General features: G+C 41.4%; 1 protein-coding gene across 1 annotated transcript in view; it reads left to right on the top strand.

The window, feature by feature from the left end:
- Positions 1–25,338, top strand: part of col25a1 (collagen type XXV alpha 1 chain) — a 196,768-nt gene that overhangs the window by 93,421 nt on the left and 78,009 nt on the right. Inside the window, exon 3 of the mRNA XM_078164124.1 lies at positions 19,098–19,162. Within this exon, the coding sequence (XP_078020250.1) occupies positions 19,098–19,162 (65 nt within the window). The remainder of the gene's footprint in view (positions 1–19,097; positions 19,163–25,338) is intronic.

Genomic DNA, 25,338 nt, shown 5'->3' with positions numbered 1-25,338 from the left:
TGACACTTTATTTTCATTTCCACTCAGGACACGTGAACAGCCTGGAGACACTTACAGGATTCAGCATTCTCACAGAGCTCATCTGCGCTGTTTATTTAGGGCATTCAGTGAAGCCATGAAATTCTATTTGTAGTCAGGTTGTCTTTATCAGTCTTCTTAAGGGATTTGTGATATATTGGAACATAATGTCTGATGCGTTTTAGACGTGCGTGCGTGCAGACTTACAAAGGAGTAATCCTGTTTATCCTGCCAGCACCTTCACCAACTGTGCATGTTGTACAGGTTGTAGGAGGAGGACGATTAGTTGTTTGGATGTCCAGATGCTGCTTGTGGTAACTGTACACCTACCTGTCCTAATGGAGTTTCAACCTCCCATCTCAGTCTGTCAGCACCCTGCGGGTCTGGTGTGATGAAGCCCCTCTGCATTTTAGGCAGGACTTCATACTTACATATAACACCATGGCTGATGTGACATACTGCATCATTATTCTATAATTCGCCAGAGTGCTGAATGGAAAAATTGAATTGGTTTTTTTTTGCAGCTGGTGCCCAGCAGAGGGCTAAATTGGCACTCATCTTTAGTGCGGGCAGTTTTGGGAGTTCAGTGGAGCATTTTCATTTTGATGAAATTCTAGTTTCAGACTTTAATTACATCGGTCCTACTCATTCTTTCATCTCAAATGATAAAAAGATCCCTTTGCTGTCATTTCATGTCCAATGTACATTGCTGGAGTGCAACAACCGTAACATCTGCCCTGACTGAGGAGTTTTATATGAACAGTGAATTCAACAACTTCACGCAATGGACCCAGAACACTCCGCTCCAGACTCTCGACTTTCCACTTTGCTCTTAAATCTATCATCCCTCTATTCTACTAAGAGATCTCCTTCCCAGCTTCTCTTCCGCCCCCTCCTCATCGCAGCCTCTCTATCATACATTTTCCTCTGCTGCTGACAAGATAGGGTATCTATGACATAAGAGCCTGTACCCGTCACGCTTGCGTGCTCAAACTGTTGCAGGAATAATCCCACATGGGTCATGCAGTGCTCAAGTAAACACTGGCTTTAGACCACCAAGGCTGGCTGATAAGTTGAAAGATAGTGAAAGTGAAGCCCTTGGGAGCGGAGGGGATAAAATACAGTCGAGCATAGAGAAAAAACAATATTGCACTCACACGACCGTAGAGGGCAGATCAAAGCGGAAGATGGAAACCTCGGTGAAATTGCAGGTTAGCTGACCAATTCAAAACAATGTCAGTGTACAATATTAGTTTAGATTAAATGTCTTTCCAAAGACTTCTGTGGTGTCTTATCATGCAGATTTTTTAGTTTGTTTAATTTGTCTATGTTTTGTGCCTCCGCCCTGTTCTAATGCATTAAAAAAAAACATTTCAAAGGCCTTGGGAACTTGAAATAACATCAAATATTTATGACTAAGTAAGCAAAAATTTTAAGTTAAAATTCAGAGAAAAACATCCTCAGTCATTATTTATTAAGAGTTTAACATTTGAAAACTCAGTTAATCAGCAGCATTAGAACTGTGTGGTCTTGGTTTGATCAGATTTGATTGACAATAGCTGCAATCACATCCCCTCTCATTTGCCACTCCCTATAGACACTCATATAAAGCCAAAATAGTGTTTGTTTATTGTGAAAATATGTTTATTTCTGGCAGTAGTTTGAGTGAATTAATATTTTAAACGACTTGAGATTTAAAGGAATACTTCACCCACAGTTTCGCTCCTTGTGTTACGTTAGATTTGTGAAGAAAACGCTTTTTTTCATGCATGCCACCACGGTGAACGAAACAACCAAAAAGTGAAAAGATTGTTGATGAATTTGGGTAAAAGGGGACCACGTGTAATAACAGAGTATACCAAAACATCTGTCCACACACTCACACAACTCGAATGCTCAGTACTTCTTAAACACTTCAGTTTTTGCTACAACCTTTAAACTACTTGAAACACTAATGCATACAAGAAGCACGCTTAGGCAAGCACGTGCATTTGAACTCTACTCATACACTCTACTGAGCAGAGTTCAAACATGCACTTGCCCAGGTGTGCTACTTGTGTGTTTTAAAAAGTGAGGTTTTAACAAAAATGCAAGTTTAGGAAGCTCTTAGTGTATGACTGGATAAATGGGACTTGGATTATACTGCAGGAGCTGTGTTAGAGGTTGTAGATGGATGTTGTGATATAGATTTGCTGTTGTTAAACATGGCCTCCTTTTACTTCAACTATCAACACTTTCTCCTTTTTGGGATTTTCTGTCCATTATTGATGGTGGCACGATGGAGCAGTGGTTAGCATTGTTGCTGTTTTGTTTGTTGTCTCCCAGAAATAAATAGTCCTTGTTTAGTTCACATCAAGAACTTTAATTTGCGAACTGGGCAGATCATGCATCCTCATACATGTTGTTTTCCTGAGTTAATCCTGCTCTTCCTCCTACTACCATAACATTACTTTTCAGTCTGATAGGAACCGCCCCTGACACCTAGTGGCTAGGAGGTGTAATAACATCTAATCAACACAGTTGCTTCACAGCAAGAGGGTTCCTGGTTCGAACCCAGGGTGGAGGGACCCTTCTGTGTGGAGTTTGCATGTTCTCTTTGTGTCAGCGTGGGTTTTCCCTGCATACTCCGGCTTCCTCCCACAGTCCAAAGACATGCAGGTTAGGTTAACTGGTGACTCTAAATTACCCTAAGGTGAGATTCTGAGCATGTGTAAGCCCTGTCATAGTCTGGCAACCTGTCTAGTGTCAGCTGGTATAGCCTCCAGCCCTCTTGTGACCCCCAACAGGATATGCAGTTACAAAAAATGAATGAAAGTTCATTGATTGAGTGTACATGGACAGTTTAATTCCCTTTTCATTCGGAATGAAAGTTCATTCCTATTAAAACTGATCTTGTAAACACCTAATTCGGAATGAAAATGGCCAATGCGATTGAAAATTCATTCCGATGTAAGGGGCTGGAATATTCTGTTTCTAATTCCGAATTAAATTTCTCGCACTTGTATACCCTCATTCCTCTTTAAGTTCATTCCAGTCTTTCTGCGCATGCTCATTTCCTTGCCCTTCTGGCGAGATGACGTATATAGCGCATGCGCGACTCGTTGCACTCACCGGTTTCCATTCACCACAGCACGGTCTTCTATCTCCCCTCTTTGACCTTCCATCTCTCTTCTCCTCCTCAACAGATGAAGCATTAGCAGAACAAGGTTGTTGTCGTACTGCTGCTTCAAGAATATAAGCAAAACAAGCCCGAAAAAGGCACTAAGAATGGCGTCGTCAAGCATCTTGTTATCCGGAGCAAGGACTACAGTGTTTTCTTCCAGTAAACGTAAACACATAACATCCGCCCCTCCCCCTATCCAATCAGAAACCTTTCCTGCCCCAAACCTTGCGCGGACACGAATAAAGGCAATTAAACTGATCTCCCGTGTAAACCCTCAATCGGAATGAATATTTCCCATGTAAACTACCTGGAAAAACTTTAATTCCAAATGATTTCATTCAGATTTATTTAATTCCAAATGAGAAGCCACCATGTAACTGTACCCATTGTGAGTAATTAATACACAAATGATAATCTTGTGGGTGAAGTATTCCTTTAAACTCTTTTTTGACTCAGTCAACACCAGGAATTACAATAAGGGGAAGGAATCATTGCAACACAAACATGAACATCATGGAATATTTTCTACAATAATATACAGCATGAATGGAAAACATATGAATTTACAGCGTGCAGGCATTACATGACACCAGTAAAATACCCTGAGATGAAGGAGATACATGAAGACAGAATATGATACCATATAAAAATACATGGTATTTGTTCTGCGTAATCCCAGAGAAGTACCAGATATAATGCAAATATTTGAAGATTTTGTTACTTTAGGTGCACCAATTGTGTCAGTGGGTAGTTATTCGGGTGGAGAGGACTGTATGCCAGTCTATTAAAATAGCTGAGGAGTGTAATAACATTTTTGACTTGAGCTCACTTGGCTTTCCTCCATTGACTTCATCTCGGTTGAGGAGCGGCAATGACTGTCCTTGAGCAGTTTGGGGGCCCTGTGGTCCATGTTATATAGCCCTGCGTCTCTAAATCCATCCGCACGCGCACCACAGACACATACGCACACTGCGCATACTGGCTCACACATCCCTGGCGGTAATGAGGTCAGCCAGCAGTCATGTCATCCGTTAGCAGCAGGTATAGGGTTACACATGATTTCAATGTGACATCCAATAGCCACAGAAGTCTTAAACACAGATAAAGTATTTCATTTGAACTCGAACAAGAGAGGGATCATTTGATGCTAACCATGCACTGTATGTCCCATTTGCCTTCTGGCATCCCGGTGGACAGTTTCTTCCAGCGACCAGAAATGCTCTTGCAACTATTTCAGCAACCCAAGTGCTCAGGAGCACACAGAAGAAGGCACACACACAGGTCTATGTGATACTACGCATGTCGCCATCAGTATGCGTTGTACAGTATTCGCCAAACACACCCTTGATCAGCTTCAGAAGCATCTGCTGGCAGGAAGGAGACATTTTGTCACGTGTTCATGTGTCCTGACTTTCTGTAGTGTTCATCTGGATGCCATCGAGTCAATTTTCAAGAGGATAGATCAGGATTCCACCAGCCTGAATGATCAAATTACACGAGTTTATCTTGTAGTGACTAAAGTACTAAATTTAGCCCACTAGGATTATTTGCCTGCATCTGCATCTTAGTGTTTCAAGGTCTAATTAGGGATATTGATTGACCGGAGTACTCAGCTCAGAAGCTTAAATCAGTCACTGACTGTGGCTAATCAATGTTTGCTAGGTTAGGCTGAGGTTGCTTTCTCTTCTGTGTGAATATGCTGAGTGGATTAACAAACTCTTGGTCTTGGCCCTTTCTCGCTGCTTAATATGTGTGCTTGCGCAAATCAGATTCCACAACTCACACCTATGTTGAGACCTTCAGTCCTTTAGCTAGCAGTGGCTGATGTTCCTGTTCCAGACTCTCTTGGAGCTCAGGTGGAGAATTACATAGTTCAATGCAAGGTGACCAGACTGCTGGCTGAAGATGGCTATATTTATCATGACAATTAAATTAAGTTAGTACGAGTATATTCCAAGATATAACTTGGTTAACACTCAAAAGAAACCATTAATTTCCACTGTGGATTACACTTCGGCCCGGCCAAGCCAAGCTGGGCTCATCGTCGTGTTTCCCTTTTTCATTTTCAAGACATGAAATTGTTGGATTGTTCTCAGATTTCTAGTTAAGATTAGAAAGTTACCCAAAAGTAACACTCCCTCGCATGCGAGCGTCGGTTACGTGACTGGGAATGTCCTCTGTCTACAGCGAAGCTTTCTGATAGAGCCGTCAGGATGGCCGCCTGTGCCAATTTAACTCACAGCATAAAGTGATGGGACTTGGCCAATCGATTGGCTTATTACTGACCTCCCCTCATCAGGGAGTGTGTTCTGCTTCCATCACAACCGCAGTCAGTACTGCGGGGAGGATAATTGCAGTGTGTAGCGCGCGGGGTGGGTCTCAAGTATCCCAGCACTCAGTCCGTTGCCAGAGGAAAACACATTGATCTCTGAAGGTGATGAAAAGGCTCTCTCAAAGGCCCTGCTTCCTCCTCAGGAGCGTTCCAGCCTTGACACTGAACCGGAGCAAAAGCGTAGATGATCCATGCGTGCCTGCCAGCCATAGTCATATTCATGTCATTTGTCTTCTACGAGCGAGTGTGTGTGTGTGCGTGTTTGACAAAGAACTAGAGAAGAGCTGCTTGTTCTGTAATGATTTTCAGTCCCTACAATTGTGTGTTAAGAATGTGCGAGTGAGTCTTAGTTTGGGTGTTAGGTGTAAAAGACCTCTGCAGGACTGTAACTGCTCAATCAATGCTGACTCTCAAGTGCAAAAATAGTTAAATTGTCTGCAATTAGTGCAACACTGGGCAAGTCTGTTTTACTGTGGTGGTGCGGGGAGAGAGATGCATTTTTAATACTAGTTTCAATCTGCCTGACGCAGTGTTAATGGAGCCTGCAGCGACAGACAAATTCCTCGCATCGTAATGGATTGACTCGTGGTTTAATGAACTGATAACTGGCATCTGGACAAACACAGCGCAGGACTCGAGCTGCGCACACACACACAAACACACACACACACACACACACACACACACACAGCCACAAACCTGCCATATTCATCAGGGATGGGTGGAGAAATGAATTCATTTCAAGTTGATAACATCCTCTGACCACTACTGTGTGTACACACACATAAATACGCTCACAGGAAGTATGCATCATTAACTTTTTTTTTTTTTTTTTTTTTAATCAGTTGCTGCTCTCTGCGTCGTAATGAATTCTGCTTCATGTAATTAGTTTCAGATTCCTGTTGGGTGATGTCTCGGGACTATCTGACATTAACAAGTGCCCTGTTGGTACTGTGAATTAGTTTCAACTTTAACATAATGATAACAACACTGGCACGGACTCTTGAGTATATCAGAACTCCGTGTACTCGTGATGTCTCGTAATTGAAAACTGCAGAACTGAGTTTCATTTGAGTTTGTGGAGCGGGCGTCACTGTTCATTACCCCTCATGACTGTTCGTTAGATGCAATTCAGCCGCTAATCAGTGAGATGTCTTGCTTTACGGCTGTTGTATAAATCAAACTGTAAATTTCCACCTAACTAATCACACTGTCTTGAGCAGCAGTGTAAACACATGTCAGCCTACATATAACAATGCATTTAATACAGGTAAATACAGAGATGCTCTTAAAGAGAGTTGTGTAATATGCACAAAATGGAAAATCAGCTTTTGAACTGGGTTGCTGCAGTGTGCGTGTGCATGTGTGTGAAAATACTGTACAAGATATTATGTGGTGACAAAATAAGTGCACCACAAGAGTACAATGAGTTAATGTAAAAATCAGACACAATGGTCTCTTTGCTGGGCAGCGGATTAAATATAATTGGGACGAATTATTTAGGAAATGGCTATAATCATCATATTTATTCAGGAAGTGGTTGCATTGGAGTTAAGTGCAGCTGGAAATAAGGATAATGAAGATATATGCCGCAGAATCAGGGAATAATGTGAGATATCCTTTAGAACGTTGTTTTTCTAGGTCAGGTTGGGATTCAAATGTGTGTCTTGGGAAAATTAAAATAGCCCCCGAATTCTTCTGCTGAATTTGGTGTTTACGTTGCGCTGCCAAAACCCCTCTAAAGTCTGTTTTAACATACAGAAGTCTTGATTTAACACTATAGGCTAGTAGCTTAGCTCCCTTTAAACAGGTTAACAAACCATTATACTGTTCGGTTTTATAATCCACAATTTATTTTTTGCTCGAAAGAAAAATAATTCAAACAGCATGGCTTCTATTTGAAGGCAGTTAAAGAACCACCGCCGTTAAGCAAGGTTGATAATAGGGTTGCTCTTTGAAATTGCTCGACATTACATGCTAACCATGCTGTAGTCTGCTCCTTGTATCAGATTGCTGGTATGTGGAAAGTTACCTATAATTTCCAGGACGTGAACTTCCAATGACACAGTGTGAAGCTGATTTTTTAAGTGAATTGCAAACATCCATATATCTCATGTTTGCATTTGGAAAAAGTTCCCACCAGCAGGCAAAGTTTGTGTTTCATGTGTCTGAACCTTCAGTTGACCTCTTTCGAAGTTGTGACAGCCATTAAGTAGTTTGTGTGCTTTTCTTATGGTAAATAAGCACATACAACCTAATAGGGTCAAGTGAACTATCTTTAGACCAGCAGTCAACAGGCCATGCTGATAACATTTGCTGGCACAGGACTGAAACACTTATACTTGAGAGGAAGCTCTTTGTTCTGCTTTCTATCTCCGCATCTCTCTTAAATTGAAAGGGTTTGAGGAAGTTAAGGGATTAGTAAAAGTAGCGAAGAAGGTCAGATGGAGTACAACAAGTGCTTCCTTTCCGGAGCCAGTTCGGTGGGTCACAAGTTCAAGGGGACTTTCCTATTTCTCTCAACAATACCCATGACTAATGTCCTCAAGAGGAGCTTGAATCCGATGGAGACACAGTCCAGATCTTCATCTCATCATCCTGTTATCTGTTGACTCTGTTAGACTTCCTCAGGTTTTCAATTGGGTGTTTGTGTCAGAGACGCACAGATGCAGTTTAACTTTTGTGACCTCAGAGGTCAGTGGAGTAGCACCATAAACTACACATGTACTAAATGAGGTAAACTGGGAGCACGCAGCTTTTCAGTGCACACAGAGAATAATAAACTACTGTAGTGATTTCTAATCAGGGGTTCTTGTACCCCAGGGGGTGCGTCTGCAGTTGCTTTGGGGTACGTGGAAAGATTGTGGAGCAGCTCAACTAATTTGAAAAGTTAAAAATGTATGACTGGAGTCAGCCGCAACACCTGTACACCATGTGTTGAGAGTGCATGAAAATTAGTTGGCAAGTGAGCAGAGAAGTTGAAATAATTGGTAAAATGGGGCTGTCGGACAATTAATTTTTACAATTGTGATTAATCGCTGAATTTCAGTAGTTAACTGCGATTAATCACATTTTGAATCACGTGTAAAATTCCATTATTTTGCATTTCAAAACAGTGTTGAAGTCCATATTAACAAGGTGAGGCAATTCTTACCAGAGTGTCTTGATTGGGAATCAAATGATTGCAAAGAAATGTGCCTTATGATCTTGACTTTTAGATTTATTTATTTTTCAAATCAGTGCTGCACTGCTACAACAGTGTGGTCTTGAAACCATGATGTAGAGGCAGGAGACAACAATAAAGTGCATAACAGAAAAAAAAAAAAATACTCCACTGCTCCACTAACAGTTGAAAACTGAGGAATGTGAGGTTAACAAAAGAAACACTGAATCAGTCATCATTTTACCATGGTTTGCACCAAGCAAGCAACTAAAAAAACCCTCACTTGAGATCCACAGTAAGCCGTGTGAGGCAACCCTTAGACCTGAGTCTCCCACGACGTTAACTCGTCTGCAGTCAGTTGTTTCCCATTTAGCAAGCGCTGTAGGTAACGTCTTTGATTTAGTTTCATCCTCACGTCTGTGGCGATTCTCACACTCAGAAAAAAGCTGACTTTGGCGATGAGCGGGCAAGTGGTAGCGCAAACTCAAAGTACTTCAGTGACGTTTTATTTTAATTGGACACAAGGTGCATATTACTGTTGACTTGTCAACTGAGCCATCAGAGAGTTTTTTAGAGTGAAATGAGCCACTCAAAAGCTCAGCAGTGTCATTATTTTCCATCACTGGTGCAGCAGGAAGCAGGAGGCCGTTGCAGTGGTTTGACTACAAGTAAGGCTGTGTCGAAGGGAAAAAATAATGCATTATGTTTAGACTTTAATTGCAACGCTGACAGCCCCAGTAAACAGTGATTGATACATGGTTAAAATAGTTAGATAGTGGATAAACTTCATATAGTTATCTAAAAGTAATGGATGAACACTTCATATAGCCAAGTTCAGGGGTCAACACATTCTCACTCCGACCTCGTCACATATTGAAGTTTTGGTCATGGACTTTCCACGTCCAAATATGCCAGGTAAACTGGGTGCATTGGTTGTTGACGTTGTGGGACACCATGTCAAGTTCTGCCTGTTACATGCATTGTCTTCTTTCAAGATACGCTTCTATTTTCACAGGAAATTAAAGCACCATGTCGGTTCAACATTGCGAATTGACGCTTTTTTTCTTTCAACAACAAATGCACATGGTTGGGTTTAGGCAACAAAAACACGTGGTTAGATTTAGAAAAAAAAAAGAACAGTGTTTGGCTTTAGAATGTTATGGGACACAAGAGAGCCACTCTCTCGGGTGAAAGTTGGTGTTTGTTTGACCCATCCACAACCAATCCCACCCGCCCCACTTGAACTTTCGCCGCCTAAACTGCCAGCAGGTACCTTTAGCAACTGGGCGCGAATCATGCCAACGTTAAACGACGCCACTGCCCAAGTCACTGCCCAAGCGCCGGATTCTGACAACTTTGGAGTGAGACAGCGCTCCAGGGGTTGGCAACCTTTACTATCAAAAGAGCCTTTTTTGAAAAAATGTCTGGAGCCCCAATACATATTTGTGCCTCATAGTGACGGCCAACTAAAATTAGCTTGTAAACATTCCTCATAGAGTGCCGAAGTCACGCCCCTTCTGGTGAAGCTCATAGGACCTTAGATCGGAAAAAATATGAATGGCAGTGAATGAGGAGAGAAATATTATCTTTTGTTCCCGTTTGAGTTGTGACATGAAATCCAAATATGTTGTTAATGAATTTAAAACATACATTTTAAGGTCAAGAAAGTCATACTTTGTGGTAAAACTGTTGAGATATAAGCTTTTGAAAAAACGTAATTAGAAAAACTACACAGGAGGCGGTTGCGTATGTGACTTCATAGCCTTCACTCGCTTCCAGCAGCTTGGAGTGACTGCAACCTGGCACAAAACACACAGACATCTTCAATCATAAACCGATTAATCATAAAACAGTGGAATTTCAGTGGGGAGGCCAAGCTACAGGAAGCGAGCGAAAGCTATGACGTCACATACGCGACCTCCTCCTGTCTACTCTTGAGTCTTTCTAATTAAAAAGCTTATATGTCAACAGTTTTACCACAAAGTATGACTTTCTTGACCTTAAAATTTATGTTTTAAATTCATTAACGACATATTTGGATTTCATGTCACAACTCAAACAGGAACAAAAGATAATATTGCTCTCCCCATTCACTGCCATTCATATTTTTTCCGATCTAAGGTCCCATGAGCTTCACCGGAAGGGGCGTGACTTCAGCACTCTATAGGTCAAAAGTAGCATTATTAATATGTTTTACAACAAAATGGCTACTGTGCAGTGAGCTAATCATGATTATTTGGTACTTAAACTTTGCAGCATTGGTGGTGAAAGCAAACAAATCCGCCCACTCACTATGATATTCTCTATTTTCCTCTGAGATGGTTTCTTTTTTGGATTTTTGATAAATAACTAGCCTCACTAAGGAGACTCAAGACCGCTATTAAGATTTGGCAAATTTTAGAAAAGGCGCTAGGCTGTAGACGTATGACACACACACAGTTGATGAGATGTTAAAACATCTTTTTTATTCAGTCTATGGGTTACACATTTATACAATTAGAAAATGTAAGAATCAATCTATTGCTACAACAATGATAAATAAAAATTAAGATGTTAAAAAATAACTGTTGTTCATTTCCATATAATTTTTTTTTGTCAAAGCCACAATGAGCCTCTGGAGAAGGGCTAAAGAGCCACATGTGGCTACCTACACTTGGCCTAGATAGATAAAAATAATGGAAAAACACTCTGTATAGTTTGATAAAAATAATAATAATCACTTCATTTAATTATCTAAAAGTAATGCATAAACAGTTAAAGTAGTTAGCTAAAAGTAGGGAATAAACGGCTACAATTATCTCGACTAAAATCACAGACTTGACATTTTATGAGGAGTATATTTTTTCTGTTCAGTTCAAACATGCACATTTTCCAGAGTCATTGTGCTGGCAAGCCTCTCTGTGTTAGCTGTTAGATTTTGAAATTCATATTTTGACAACAATACACATCCCCTCAAAGATGACGAGAGCAGTGACATTTACGGATGAGGCTGATTGTAAAATTGTGGTCCAATTTCCATTTTTTCCCCTTGGACAGTGGACCCAGTGTTCCATGAATTAGCATTTTATGTATTGATTTATTCATTGTCATGCAGAGTAATAAGGATCTTGGATCGGAATTGTTGTCCTCTTTGCCAGACGTCTCCACAAAAATGTACTTGTAAAGTAACAAATGATTGTACGGTAGAAAGCCAGCTTTCGTGCAGCTTTAGTTCCGTTGACCTGGATACCCAAGTGTTGCCAGGTTTAATAAACTCATCCATCCATGTTGTGGGATTAAATGGACTATATTAAAGTCTGTTTCAACTAAATCTTCCTAAATCCTTGGATTGCTTGCAAAGTCATTGATCATCAGATTTTTGTAAGAAATATTCTGAACACTTCAGTCAACCAGAGCTCCAAGTTCTGCGCCTAGTTGGGGGCCACCTTGAGATGGCCCAAAATACTATATCCTTTAATTATGGTATAGACCGACAGTGATGAAATTAAAGAGAGTCATATGAAGAATGTTTGACATGGCTTTTAAAAGACATTCTTCTGTTCGCCAGCACAACAGTGAAGCAGACATTACTGTTACACCACTATGGAAACTGACAATCATGACAAAACCATTGTCATACATTTCAACTGGGAATTGAAAGCTGCTGTTTATACAACTTGCACACAAAAGAAAATTGCTCAGTTAGGCTTTCTCCAAAATGGCTTCAGAGCATTTTAAAAACCAAATCATTCAAAGACATCGGGTGTCAAATTTACGCCAGCAGAGCAATTTCATGACAGTTTCTGAAAACATTGGCACTGAAAGTATTGTACGGCTGTGACATTTCTCCCAAACACTCAGGCAGGACATTGTATTTCTATGACTCATATATAAACAGTAAGGTCAGCATGTGGCGCTTTCGGTGTCCATGAAATAAGTTGGTTGTTTACAATTTAGCATGGCAGTGAGGGAAAATAGTTTCGAGATTAGCCGTGGAAAATGTGTGGTGAATCAAACATGAAATCCTTCTGTGATTGGCACTAAGTTAATCTCAATAAGCAGGTGTTTGTTGCATGACCACTAGAAATTCAGCCTCTTATGTTCTGAGTGAGATTCAGTGAAGAACACACTGCAACAGGGTGTACCTGTAACATACAAAAGTAACCTATTCAAAGTATCAATCACCAGAAGACGTACATTTTGTCTGTTTGTCCTGATTATCCGAAGTAATTTGCACAAACCAAACAAAGCAAGCATTTTGCGCTACCCCTAATACAGTGGTTCCCAATCGGTCCAGCCACAGGGTCCAGATTTCTCCTCAGTCATTACTTTAAGGTCCACACAGTTTCATACGCTCATCGTCATATTTGCGTTTGGCTATGTCATTGAGCTAGTTTAGCATCTCTGTCAAGTAGTTGTCCATTAGTAACTCACTCTACAGTAGGAAACAGTACTTCAAAGTAAAAGCTCTGTGCCAGAAATTCACTTTAAATGTTTGTGAGTCCATTCAGAATGTACCCGTGACCCAATTTTGGACTCCACCAGTTGGGAACCACTGCCCTAAAATATCTTACCTTGACTATACTGACTTGTATCGGTGCAAAGACTGTTACTAGAGAGGTGTTTTCTCATTCCGCTACTGAAGGGGGCGATGTCTGTGCACTTCCTTAAAATCTGACATTCAAATGCACGCTGTACAAATTACTGGGAACTGCCCATTGGTCCGACAGCCCATTGGTCCGACATCCCATTGTTACGACCATATTAAACCCATTGTTTCCGAAGTCCGTTCCGAAATCATCATGATGCCCTGTGGTTAAGGTCTGGTTAGGTTTAGGCACAAAACCCACTTGGTTAGGGTCAGGAAAAGATCATGGTCACTAATACAAAAGCCAATTGCTGCAAACCTAAAACCTGTAGAGAGGGCAGAGTTAGCATTAGCATAGCTAAAGTTTCGACAGCAAACATCGAAGAATGTGGAGGTTTTGGATGTAAAACGAACCCTCTTTCCACTGTCTGTCACCAAAAACCCCATTGTATGTTTGACAGCCATTAATGCTACATCAGTCACTACCACCTAACAAGCTAGCAAACAACATACACAAATAAAATCTGCTACCTACACTTGCCATTCTGCAGAAAGCAAAACCTAACATGAGTAATGGTGGTGGGTGAGGCAGAGGCCAGATCCAGAATTTTGTCACTGAGAAAGAAAAGTAAATATGCTTCCAACCCCTTTCCGATTTTTTACTTTTAATGTGGGAAAAACATGTTAAACAAAATATTAATCATAGCAAAGTACATGGAGGGGAACTTTAAGTTTCACTTTTCAACTGATGACATTTTAACATGGGACAATGCAAACTATATCTCACTTGCAGAAAGCATATGAATTTATTCACTTCACCCAGAAAGTGGCAGTAGGGTTTGCTGAGGAGTCTAAAGCCAATTCTCTTCAAACCTGATTTACTTTGGAGGTTGGAGCTGGTACCCAGTTTGCTATTTTTGGCTTAACTTTTATTCTGAGGAATAACCGTATTACTGTGTGAGAGAAACATTGAGAGGTCTGATTATGTATATCAAGCTCTGAAACAATGCTGGTATTGTAAATGAGTCAGTCCAGGGCTGGTTCACTTGAGACTGATTGATTCGGAGGAAAAAGAGAAATAGAGCGGAGGTGCAGCTCTGTTAGCTGTTCAGGGCCAATCAATATTTTATGGATGATGGGTAGCGGTAAAATGCAATCTTGTCTCAAATGCATGAAGTATAAACAAGAAGTTTATTATATCAAGCAATGCGTAACTTTGAAATACTGTCGTAATGAACAACATGAGTAAGATGTACTCAAAAACAATACAGCCATGGCTTAAAAGCAGCATGTTTCACAATACTGCCAATTACACGGAATTCTTCTCTGCCAAGTAGCATTAAAATGACTACTTGTATCAGTATTTTGGACAAAAACATTCTGTGGGATTGAAAGAAATCTCATGTTGTTTTACTGTTCAGGAAAAAAGCAGAATATGAATAAATTTTGAGGTTGAAAGCATTGTGCTGATGGTTCCATGCTGCTCTCAAAGGTAACCTGGTGCAGTCCACATCACAGTCTGTTACCATCATATCAACAGATACAGTCAGGATAATTGAGAAGTTATATGGTTAATTTCAGCAGTGTGGCACCTTAGGTAATGATTTTCACATGAATGACCTCAACATGTGATGAGCAGTATGACAGCCTTGTGGTTCAATATTCAAATTTGCAATGTGATGTGTTTGACAGTATTCAACAGTGTATATGTAAATTTAATTAATAACTTTTGCTGTTGCCATTGACATTGACTGCTTTCTAACCTTGCATCCAAGTCACTGCGTAGGCTACTTGAAACTCTGGTGCCATTTGGTGTCAGACTGTTACGATGTGTTCACATAGGCACTCTCTTTAATTTATTGTCTCTTAAATGTAATTATTACACATATCAGACTTGTATTTTTTATAGTTAAATTTGAGTTACAGTGCATTTGCAGCTGTGCTAGCAGCTAATGAGGCTGTCTTTGTGTTGAATGCTAACATTAACATGCTAACATGCAGATGTATAGCTGGTTATAATATTCCCCATGTTCACCATCTTAGTTTAGAGTGTTAGCATGCTAACATTGGCTAATTAGCATTAAACACAGATGAGATGACACATTCACATGAGCCTGCTGGAAATGGGAACTGCCCATTGGTTCGACAGCCCATTGGTTCGACATCCCATTGTTCCGACCATATTAAACTAATTGTTCCGAAGTCCGTTCCGAAATCATCATGATGCCCTGTGGTTAAAGTCTGCTTAGGTTTAGGCACAAAAACCACTTGGTTAGGGTCAGGAAAAGATCATGGTGTGGGTTAAAATGAAAAAGAAAGTGACAAACACATAAGCCGTGAGCCTGCTCAGCCTCAAGCCGGTCGCGGCGCACCATACGCCCGCCGCGAGCCGTTGAGCACCGCGGACAGTCGGACTAATGGGATGTCGAACCAATGGGCTGTCGAACCAATGACATGGACCCCTGGAAATTAAGGTTGGGTACCATTTACATTTGAACCAATACTGGTACTGGTGCCAATATCTTCAATTCGGTCCTGGTACCCAGCGATACCTTTTTCGGTACTTAACTGTTTCTGTAGGCTAATAACAAAAATGTAATCGTCAATCAAAAACAGCGGTGATACTGGGCTATTTCTAAGATGAAATATAAAAGGAAACAGACCAGATGGGCCAAAACTATCTCTGCGAAGCTGTTGGAGCTCCGTGGCCAGCTTCCCTGCTTTGACGCACTTTACAGCGCTTCTGCTTCCTTGCCAAACCCGGTGGCTCTGCAGAGCTCTGTTGTCTGCGAGGCAATGTGCCTGAACCCAGCATTCTCACCCAAGTGTGCTCTTAGGTCTGACATTTGGCACCAATTGATTTAACATGCAATGGTACTTCATACATCAACATAATTCGGTAAAAGTACAACGTTTGGTACCCAATCCTAATAGGATTGTCACTACATTTGAGGGTATTTTCAAAGTTGTGGATCAAGTAGCAGTAGTTGAGCATTAAGGGATCACCAAAGTTGTTACAATACAGTGAGGGGGACATGACTGTCCGTACCAAATTTCAAGGCAATCCATCCACTCTCACTCAAAACCACAAATGTAAATATTGGGATGGCAGTGAAGGAACAGTGTGGAGATCACTCAAGTCAATTGGATTAATCCTCTGGAGACCATTCATGCCTGTACAAAATTCCATGACAATCCATCTAATATTTGTAGAGATATTTCAATCTGGACCAAAGTTGCCACCCATAGCGCCACTGCGGCTAAAGCTGAAGCCACACAGCACTTACACTGATGCCTTTTCTCTCTGTTTCTGCATTGTAAAGTGGTTTTCTGCTGCTTACTCTCTAAAATACAACAGCCACCAAATAACACAATGTGAAAACACAATACACAACACCACAGGGGCCATTTTCATTTGTCTGACCCAAAACGTTGTCCGACCAAACATTTGAATGAACATCAAGTTCATTTTGATTTATTCCACTTTCAGACCCAAAAGCTGTTGAAAAGGTTGAAAAGGTTTCAACAGATTGTTCATAGTTGCTGACCCTCATCATGGAATTCTTTGCCACATTTTTTCTGAAACCACTGTTCCATGACAGTACTTGGGATGCTGTGAGAAACGAGCAGGCCAAATACAATGTTTTTGAGCAAGAGTGATGTTTTGCCTTGACAGGCAGCTTAAGATCTCTCAGCACTTCGGGACCCAGTTTGAGTCCAGTTCATTTTATTTATGACCAGGGGCCTACTCAATACTCAATACTCGATTTCTCTCTTTTTTTTTTTTTGGTCTTAATTGATTAAAAAACATTTGAAAACTCGCTCTGACTGGTCCTGATAGACTTTAAGTTATTCTTTCACTTGTGTTTCATAAACTGAAACGTTATAGCGTTTTTATTGGCGTACCTTCGGCAAAGTTACTGGTACAGTTGGTTTGAATAGGACTCTCTCCTTACAGTCTATAATCAGAATAAAAATATTGTGTTGAATATTGTGAATCATGATGATATCTGAAAATAATGTTGGGTATTTTGTCTGGACCGCCAACTCCCATGTGGGGAGTGTTTTCTCAGCAGCTGTCAAAAATATACCACCGAAATCAGGAGGATGTCGTATCGTCACACAAAATATTCCTCCCAGAGGTGTCAAGTGTCATTTCAAAGTGAGCAACAATGAAGTGACTGCCAAGTGCAGTAAACCTCCTTCTGTTTCTTCTAAAGCCTTAAAAAACAAACCTATGGAGAAACCAGGGTTGATGTGAACCATAGTAAAGTGAGAGTCAAACTCCACCTGTGGTTACATACTTTAAACTGTGCCTGGACCCTTCACTGGCAGCGTCTGACATTATCCTGGACACAGTCCAAAAGGAGCAGAGTTGGAGCCAAACAGTGGGATCAAATTGAGGGCTAAGCATCATGCAAAGAGTTGTGCAACATAATCCTGCGTTTTGCACCCCAGTAACACATCTGGAGTGTCCTAAATCAGCCAAACACTGCGTAAAAGTCATTGTTCTTATTTATTTGACTCTTTATTTGTTACTTTTATTCCCTTCCTTGTAGGGAGATGTATTCACAGAGGTAGCAGAGGGCAAAAACAGACAGGAAAGTTTATTTAATGACGTGCTGAAACATACAGAGAGGTTTTTGCACAGGCTCGGGGTTGAAGGTTCGATCAGTTTATTTAGATTATAATTAGCATGGGTGTATCTTTAGTTGTGTTTTATAACTGCTGTTAAAAGCCTGCTGTCACAAAGTCATCCCATGGAGCAACTTTTGGCACTCAGGCAATTATTGGTGAGTTTTGCAGCCTGTTCAAAAACTTTCACCAACCCCAGTACATTACTGTAATTATCTTCAACCTCTAACATAACGAAAAAATGCGATTCTTTAGTGGTACCGGGGTCTACGGAGTCTTCCAAACAATTTGCATAATAACTCTTCACAGTATCGTTGCTGCCTGAAATTGGATCTAGGATATTTTCTGTGATGCAGAACCAGACAGGGAAGATTGTTCCTCTTGGTTATATTAACTTCCAATCTTTTTTGATCCTGACAGCTCCTTTCATGTTGAGTGGAAAGAGCAGTTTTCCTTCCGAGATATTACCCATTGCATTGCAAGTTGACAAGTCCTCCTCAAAAGGAGCGGAGAGTCCTCATGTACTTGTGTGTAATCGTAAAAGAGTTCTAATTTCCAGCTCGTCCAAAAGTCATAGCTTCACCCTTTGGCTAAATTGTGAATGCACATACTTTTTTGGGTGGAGAGCAAACAAAATGCCAATGTCTGAGAATTTGTTTCCAGCTGCCAACCTCAGGAAAAGACTGCATGTATTGCTGAGAGGAAGAGGTCATTTTAGGAGAGATGCTCCCAGTTTCCAAACGGGAGAGCTACCTGCGCACAATACGACCCAGTCAAGTCTTCAACATGTAAAACCTGGCAAAGCGTGTAATTGTTTCACTCCTCCAGCTGAGCTTCAGCAGATTGATACTGTTGACAGGAAAATGGCAAACAGGAAAACACTGTCTAGATAAACAAATTAAAAACCAGGGCATCCGTGCTGAAAGGAAAAACTGTAAAAAAAAGGAAAGAGAAACGGGGATGGCAGCATGAAACACAGTGTTGTACCAACACGGTGTGTGTTTCCTTTTCCCACCTCAGGTTATGTATAAATAGAGCCTAAATACTTAATGAACCTTGAGATTTTGAGGTGTTTAAAGTCCAAAGGCAATATTTTTCAGTGGCTCGTCCTCATCCTGCTGTCGGGTGGGACTGTGAGAATACTTGAAGAATATGAAACTTATACAAACAAAAAGACAATCAAATTACTGTCTAAAATGTATTATATTCTTCTCTGCAGGACCTCCGGGAAAGCGCGGAAGAAGAGGCCGCAATGGAGAACCTGGTATGTACATTTGTGTGTGTGTGTGTGTGTGTGTGTGTGTGGCCGGCCAAAGATCACTGAAGTCTCAATCCAGAAACATTCAAGGAATAATTCAGGAGGACATCAGCAAATCATACTGCAGTTACAATCATGTAAAAGTACACTGTATATCTTTGGAGGCCAAAATAGGTTATAGATGTGTAATTTGTGGCCTGGTGGTTTCGGTGTTCGCTTGGATTGTTTCAGCTTCTGTCGCTATAGAAACACTAGATTTTCACAGTGAAACTGGGAGACAGTGAGAAAAGCAAAGTGATGCCCAAACTCGCTGAAGCTGATGACGTCCACGTCTGAGTTTTTGGACACTCGAATCCTCCTGCGCTGATCCTAGACATGATGCACTTAAGGTCAGCATATATAATAGCTGTTTGCCTCCACAAATACAGCAACAAGTTGTCGTAATGCGTTAAGGATCTCCAATCTCCCCTCCCTCCTTCCACCCACACACTCTCTCCTGAGCTGACTCAACAAACTTGGCGCAGCCGAGGCCTCGAGTATCTCAGAGAAGGACATGTTGTGCAGCGACACTCCCACAGACGTGTCGCCACAAATTGAATTCACAGCGAGAACATGTACTTGGCAAAGGAGCTGCACCCACACTCCGTTCACCTGATAGTGAGAGTGATAATGGGCTCTGGAGTGTGGCAGCGTTCCTGTGACGAGAGCGCAGTGCAGCAGAGTGCAGCCAACGCTCTGGAACAAAAGTACTGCCCTTGTAAAAAGAAATTAGAGAGACAGGGCAAAGCAAGGTCCCAATTTTAAGTGAGGTAGAGTAATAAGGGAGTGGTTTGGTTTCACAGCCTGAGAAACAAACACTGTGTCTGTGAGGGGAGAAAAACACTGCCGGTTTTACCACCAAATCCAGCCGCTACTTTTTAAAGTCACAGGAATCAAATCTAATCAGATGTTATTTGAGTATCAAAGACTCTTTCACTTTCTTTATTTCTTTTGATTTTTGTCAAATTAATCTCAAATCTGTTGTGGCCTTGTTCGGCATTCTGAGATGTGGATCTGTGTGGTGGGGCTCCTTCCTTTTTTTTCTGATTTACATAATACTAAAGGAAAAAAAGACTGAAACCCAATGACGGATAGACAACAGCTGAAGGTTCTGGTTGGCTGCAGATCTGAAACACCGCCAGCCTTTGTTTATACAGCGCTTAACTTTCCAATAAACATCCACCGTGCCAGCGTATTTCAAATGGCACCATTGTGCAAAGACAGGTTTTTTTTTCTTTCTTTCTCTGGTCAGCCAGAGCAAATACGGAGAATGTGAATGGCTTCCTCTTGACAAATCAATTGGAAACAAGCAAGCAATCATAACCCACTCACAATGTCTGGACTGCAGAGGCACAGCGCTCTATTAAGGGGAGACAATAGGGAACAATTGGGATGACGGGCTTTACAATTCTCTATACAGCAATAGCCCAAATTACAGGACTAAACAAGGCTGAAGTGTGTTATCAAATCAGACAGGCCTGACCACCTGAGAGAGCCTCACCTGCCAGAGCGACTGCTTTATTAATGTCAGGAACTATGACGAGAAGCAGTGTTTAGTGCATGCTCACTGGTTATGTGCAGCATTCAAAGTATTTAAATGGCTTTATAAAAGCAATGCTCTTGAATTCCTGTAATGTTGGCACCCTTAAATGCTGTAACAGTGATTCTACATATTAGCATGCAATTATAGCTCAGTTATTTCTGCTACATTTAGTGTTTGAATATGTTGGCAAGCTTGAAAAACAATATTCCGTGTGAAACTCACACAAGCATTCAAAACAAATAAATACGACGGCGCCGTGCTGCATTATGGGAGCCCAGTGTCAAACTCTGTGTACCCGTTCCACGGAGAGAGAGGAAAAAATATTTAGGAGTCATTATTTATACGACTGAAAAATTCAGTTCTTGACGGGCACCGGCGTGCTGCATTCTGCACTGTAAGCCTTCTGCAAATCCAATTTCCCTCTTTTTAAGTTCTCAACACTGGTGGATGTTGAAGGAAGGCATATTTAATTCATGATTCGCTTTAACCAAAAGTAAGTAAGCCGCGGCGAGTTTCCCACAAATTCATGGTGAGGTGTTTTGCAGTTTACTCATCTACAAAGGCAAAGGGAAGCTTTTGCCCAGACTTGGCTGCAGCTGACAGAAAGAACAAATAGGAAAAAGACACGGTGATGTTTACCTATGCATTAAATATGAATGGGATACTTCATTAGGATCTCTTGTTTGTGTACCGGTAACATATGGAAAGGAAAAGTGTGGCATGACAGTTTAGGATGAAGAAGTTTTTGTAGCAGTGAAAGCCACACTCAAAGCTGGAAAGTGTTAGAAGTTTCCTGCCATATTTTCCTTATGTGGATAATCAGCACTTTTCACCGATGAACACAAAAGGAGGAATTGATGCTCGATTTAAGGAGAAGAAGAAGACATACTTTATTAATCCCCAGGGGAAACCTCCCAGTGGTGCATCGGTGTCAAGTATGAGGAGAAGCAGCTCTTTCTTTGCAACAAAAGCCTCTCTCTTCTTAAAAAGACTGACTCTGAAAGCCCCACTGCGGCTTCTCTCTTACCTTTATGTCATATTAGAGCAACAACTTTACCATGGTGTGAGCAGCCATACAGCTAATACAGCATCTGTCTTGTGAGTTCAGTAACCTTTACATTAAGTGGCGACTGGTTGGCAAAAGCCGGAGGGCGACAAACTGTGGAGGTAATGACTGGAGGTGCCAGTGTGAGAACAGAAAGTGAAACTCCAAATGAGCTCTCCGGGTGGATTAGTTAACATTATGTCACACACTATTTAATTTAACATGGATTATATTTCAGCAAATAATGTTTTTGCTTTAACTAAGGCCATTAAATTTAAGAACTTGAAGGCTTGTACCTTTGAGGTGGCCTTCATGCGCTTTGCAGCATACAGTATGGCCCATTTTTATCGCATAATTTCTTTGATTTCCTGTAATTGCTCGCTGAAAACGCCGCACCGAGGCCATTCCACACAGTGGGACATGTCAGAAAACACACAGCGGAGCAGGTTTATTAAAAACTAAGTGGTCTACTGTAACTCAACGATCCATAAAAACAACGCTACAGAAGTGCAGCCCAGCGCGCCTCAGACACACGGCTCCTTAAATGCTCCAGCTGCTGGAATAATTTGCACTTTCCCCTGGTCATGAAGAAGAACAGTTCAAGGACACAGGACTTGTAAAGAACAAATAATCCATTTTTTTAGGCTTAAAGCAGCTGGGTACTTTTTAATAAGAACCTAAAGACCTTAAATGATTTGCAGGGCCCTAAAGTGCGTTGGCACAGTCCTTTGAGCAGCAGTAATTGGGGAAAAGACCAGTGTCACCTCACAAAAACGTGGGAGGTTTTTTTTTTTTTTTTTTTTTTTTAACAAGCCTGCAACCTCTTGTAGCAGTGAAATTAGAGCAACTTACAGTAAAATGTGATCACCAGGCCATTGTTGGCCAAATGCATGGAAACTACATAGAAATTTCTTGTCACATTGCTATTGTTCTGTATCATACTGAAGGTAGAAATGCAGGCTGGATTTAAAGTAACACATCATGGAAGAGATGCATCTTTATGACACGTTCCTCCCCAATTAAAGAATTCTCAGCATGAGCCTGATTTTCCCCTCTTACTTATTTTGGATATGTGGTTTTTCTGGAACATGGATGATCTGACTCTGTTTGGTCGCTGATTGGAAACACACTAAGATCTTTCTTTTCTTTTCTCTTTTCAGGACCTCCTGTAAGTATGCCTGCCTCACATCTTCTCCAACTGTGATAGCCATGTGAAGGTAAAACCTCAAGAACAGTTTAGAGAAATATTACCATAAAACCTTAATGTCACATTTTGGGGGAATACACATATTTGCTCTCTATATGCAGCTACAGTCAGCAGCTGGTTTGCTTAGCTTTGCATTAAGACTGGAAACAAAGGTAGGCCTAATAATATACCGCTACCAGGACCTCTAAAGTCTTGTTATCACAATGAGGATGCCAGGTAACCACTAGAGACCCCGGGAAGTCACTGCAACCTGCCCCCATGACACCACAAATTGTTATTTAAATAGATTTTTGTACTGATTAAACAAATAAGGAGGTACTACAGGGTTTTCCCTGGGTTTTTTCACGACCAAGGTGGCAAAGGACCCCCCTTCCATTAAATATGAAAGGAGGCCCCCACATGCTTGAGCTTTACACTGCTGACTTGTATAATCAGAACAGACATGTCCTGTGATTTTCAGCCTTCTGTGATTATATTTACCCTTTACAGCAGGCACATCCTGACAGCTGAGAATATTACTGTCAGGTACTGTCCCCCCTCTATAAATATGAAAGGAGGCTGAAAATCACGACATGTCTGTTCTGATGACACAAGTCAGCGGTCCTGAAATGTGTGTTTCTCTTCTATAATACACATTCTACATCCCGGAGGCAATGTCTTTCCACATATGGGCTTCCTTCGCCTTTCAAACGGGGCAGAGCTCCGTGGGAAATAGTAGGAGAGACACATCCCGAGGGGGAACCAGGATCTGACACAACACTGGAGGGAGAAGCAGGTCCGTGGAGCTGTGTGCCAGACTAAAAAACAAGCGTGTTGCACCGAATGCGTGCCGCTATGGCGTCGCTTTGGGTTGTGAGCGCGCATGACACACGTCTACATTGAAAGTAATGGGTTTGTGCGCACAAAAGACGCTACTTCTGAGCGGAAATCACCCAGGCGGCCCTGCACTAAATAGGTCAATGCAGTCACCAGAAAAAATGTCAGCATTGCACATTTCAGCAAACGTCACATTTGCACGTTATATGTAGCAGAGAAGTTGAAATTTTACATTTCAGCAACACTATGTTTTAATATGTGGTCATGTTTAGGCACAAATTGCTTGGTTATGGTTAGGAAAAGATCATGTTTTGGCTTAAAATACCCAATTTTGGGGGCACAATCCCAGCAGAAAAAGCAGCGATACCTCAGTGAAAAACAGTTTGTGCCATTTCCCCTGCTGCAAAAACATGGATGGGTCGCTCCTAAACACCCAAGTTTGGAGCCTGAAAAACAGATAGAAACACAGCAATGACTTGCTAAAACACAACTGTTTTTTTTTATTTGTTGGTGTCGAACGGTGGGCTGCAGCTTGGAAAAGCGTCTCGCCAAGGTGTCACACCATCAACCTTCCCCTCCACCTCCCAGTGACAATGGCAGCTCATTTGCTATGTTACTGAAATGTGCAAATGTAATGTATTTGTGGTTTTCACAAACATGTAATGCCAACACTTTCTTCTGGTGACTGTGCTGAGTGGATCTCACCTCTCAGCTTTGGACAGAGCCAGGCTGGCTGTCTCCCCTTGTTTTCCAGTCTTTATGCAAAGCTAAGTTAAGCTGCTTCTTCGGTCCACAGACATGGGAGCAAGCATACCTCCCGAAATGTCAAAGTATTCCTTTAATTATGATGCAAAAAAGCTGTAAAGCCACCCCCCCAATAAAAGAGTATAAACCAGTTTTTACAGTTGATGTAAAAGACATCTGATTATGACAAATACGCTACTAGAAATCTCCGTTGTACCACACAGTCTGACTCTATTATTAAAATAATCTCTGCATCCCTGCCTCCACCTAATAGAGACCCTTGTCCCTGTCATTTGGACAGTCTGGTTTGTAATATCCTAACTACCAGCCTCCATCCCTGGCAGCTCCCTGCAGCCGGACAGATTATCTCACCTCATTACACTGCTGGGTGATCACAGATTCACTCCTCTTAACAGATGGAAAACTTCAGAGTTTCCCCCAAAGATGAAGACAAACCCATACATACATAAGCACCGGGGATTGTGACAGTTGGCTGTATAGCCGGGTCAAGCGGGCACTGCATGTGTGTGCGCTGTTAAAATTATTTATAGTCCGGAGGCAAGTGTGATTGAATAGGTATAATAGCGTGTGCCGACTGAGCCGTAAAAGTTGTAAGTTAATCCTCAGAGCCTTCTCAGACACTCGCTCCTGGGGTTCTGGGACGTAAGTAAGTGCAGGTGGTCTCACTTCTCAGCCTCTCTCACCAGGCCGTACGTCTGACAAATAAAATCAGACTGTGAGATGTCTCAAGAGCTGACTGGAAGTGTTGTCTCTCAAATGTTGGATTTGCCAGTAAATGTGTGGGATG

This window comes from Epinephelus lanceolatus, chromosome 22, assembly GCF_041903045.1.
Source record: "Epinephelus lanceolatus isolate andai-2023 chromosome 22, ASM4190304v1, whole genome shotgun sequence".
NCBI classification, from domain to species: domain Eukaryota; kingdom Metazoa; phylum Chordata; class Actinopteri; order Perciformes; family Serranidae; genus Epinephelus; species Epinephelus lanceolatus.
The sequence above is the reverse complement of the archived record's forward strand: the minus strand, read 5'-3'. Positions and strand labels throughout refer to the sequence as shown.